At 44.6% G+C, this 1,530-nt stretch overlaps 1 protein-coding gene across 1 annotated transcript; it reads left to right on the forward strand.

The window, feature by feature from the left end:
- The first annotated feature begins 217 nt into the window (after window positions 1-217).
- LOC111651446 (uncharacterized) lies at window positions 218-1,420 on the forward strand. The gene is made up of 3 exons (XM_023401388.1): window positions 218-314; window positions 626-695; window positions 1,120-1,420. Exons 1-3 carry the CDS (start codon window positions 218-220, stop codon window positions 1,418-1,420), a joined length of 468 nt encoding a protein of 155 aa, XP_023257156.1.
- The last annotated feature ends 110 nt before the right edge of the window (window positions 1,421-1,530 follow it).

The raw sequence follows: 1,530 nt of genomic DNA on the forward strand, positions 1-1,530 counted from the left end.
TTCTGTTTGTCCCCATGAGAGTTAAAGAGATCCACATTCACACACCTGTTTCCTCAACGAGTCTTTTATGGTGATGAATTGAATTTGATTTTAAACCAAGACATATGAAGTAAAAAGCTTGTCCCTCAGTCAGTATTCTCCCTGCAGGACCACAGGTGAATAATCAATGCACCTACCTGCCCACACCAACCACACACCTGTGAAGGTAAGATCCTGAATGTCTCTTCTGTGTCTGTTCTTCCTGCAGCCTCCAACAGCAGAGTGGAGCCCAGACAGGAAGCTCTCCGCTGGGACCCGGAGTGACCAGCAGCCTGGTGAGAGAACCACCAGTCAGTCAGTCAGTCAGTCAGTCAATTAATCAATTAATCAATCAATAATCAGCATCATTACACTGCTGAGAAACTGGGAAACATACAGAAGTATATCTTTTTGTTTGTCATCGTAAGGATTTGAATCTGAATATATGTTGTTATATTATCATCATTTGTTATAGATTATTGATTCATTGATGGTTTATTGGTTTTACTGACATGAAATACTCAAACTAAAATCATGAAAACATGAAGTCAGCGACTGAACCTTCAACCTCCTGTCAGTCTGACTTCGCCTCTGCTTACATCATCAGGTCACGACCTCCTGACGTCACGTTTCGCCGCTGGAGGTCGAGGTGTCGTCCTCGCGGCTCTGAAACAACGGTGAGAACAAACAGACATTGAACTGAACGTTTCTATTGAAGCTAATGAAACTAAAACTAAGAATCAAACATTAAACTGAGTTTTGTTGTGAAATATTTAACAACAGTTGCTGTGATGAAACGGGACTGAGGATTAATTTCATCTTCTATAAATGAATTTAAAACTTTTCAAGCTGTTTGCTGTGAAACGAAACTGATGAAATTAAAGAAAAGTTGTTGATTTTTGTAACAAACTGACGAGTTGATGAAATAAAATCTGAAACATCGCAGCTTTTATTGTGAAAACTGTCAGTCGGTTGAATTCTTCTAGAAAACTCTTCATGACGACTGTAGTTACAGTGTTGGTGTTTCATAACACACACACCTGATGCACCTGAACGCATCACTGCCCTCACACTCACCTGTCACCTGTCTGTCTGTCTCAGCTCTCACAGCGCCCCCCACAGGCGGGAGATCAAAGTGAAGCTGTTGGACCCATGTCCACTCCAGACCAGCTCCCAGGATGCTTCTGGTCTGAGGTCCAGTTCCCATGATGCAGTGGGTGTATCAGGGGTCCAGATGGAGGCCGGGCTGTCCTCTGGTTGCCTGGGAGACGGCACCAATGCGGCAGCAGCTGCTGCAGCTGCAGCTGTAGCTGTAGCTGCTCCTCTCATCAAGGTAGATCTGATCCCAGACCAGTTCACTGAGCTCTTCATTCAGGAAGACGTCTCAGCTGTACCTGAATGACCTGTGTGTGTGTGTGTGTGTGTGTGTGTGTGTGTGTGTGTGTGTGTGTGTGTGTGTGTGTGTGTGTGTGTGTGTGTGTGTGTGTGTGTGTGTGTGTGTGTGTGTGTGTG

This window comes from Seriola lalandi, unplaced genomic scaffold (genome assembly GCF_002814215.2).
Source record: "Seriola lalandi dorsalis isolate HSWRI2012SDOR001 ecotype SW California unplaced genomic scaffold, Sedor1 jcf7180002053644, whole genome shotgun sequence".
In the NCBI taxonomy this organism is placed as follows: Eukaryota; Metazoa; Chordata; class Actinopteri; order Carangiformes; family Carangidae; genus Seriola; species Seriola lalandi.

Excerpts from the sequence above, each read along its gene's own strand:
- LOC111651446 (XM_023401388.1), top strand. The coding sequence starts at position 218 with ATGTCTCTTCTGTGTCTGTTCTTCCTGCAGCCTCCAACAGCAGAGTGG. Across the intron at positions 315-625 it reads CCGGAGTGACCAGCAGCCTG|GTCACGACCTCCTGACGTCA; the intron begins GTGAGAGAACCA and ends TTACATCATCAG. Across the intron at positions 696-1,119 it reads CTCGCGGCTCTGAAACAACG|CTCTCACAGCGCCCCCCACA; the intron begins GTGAGAACAAAC and ends TGTCTGTCTCAG.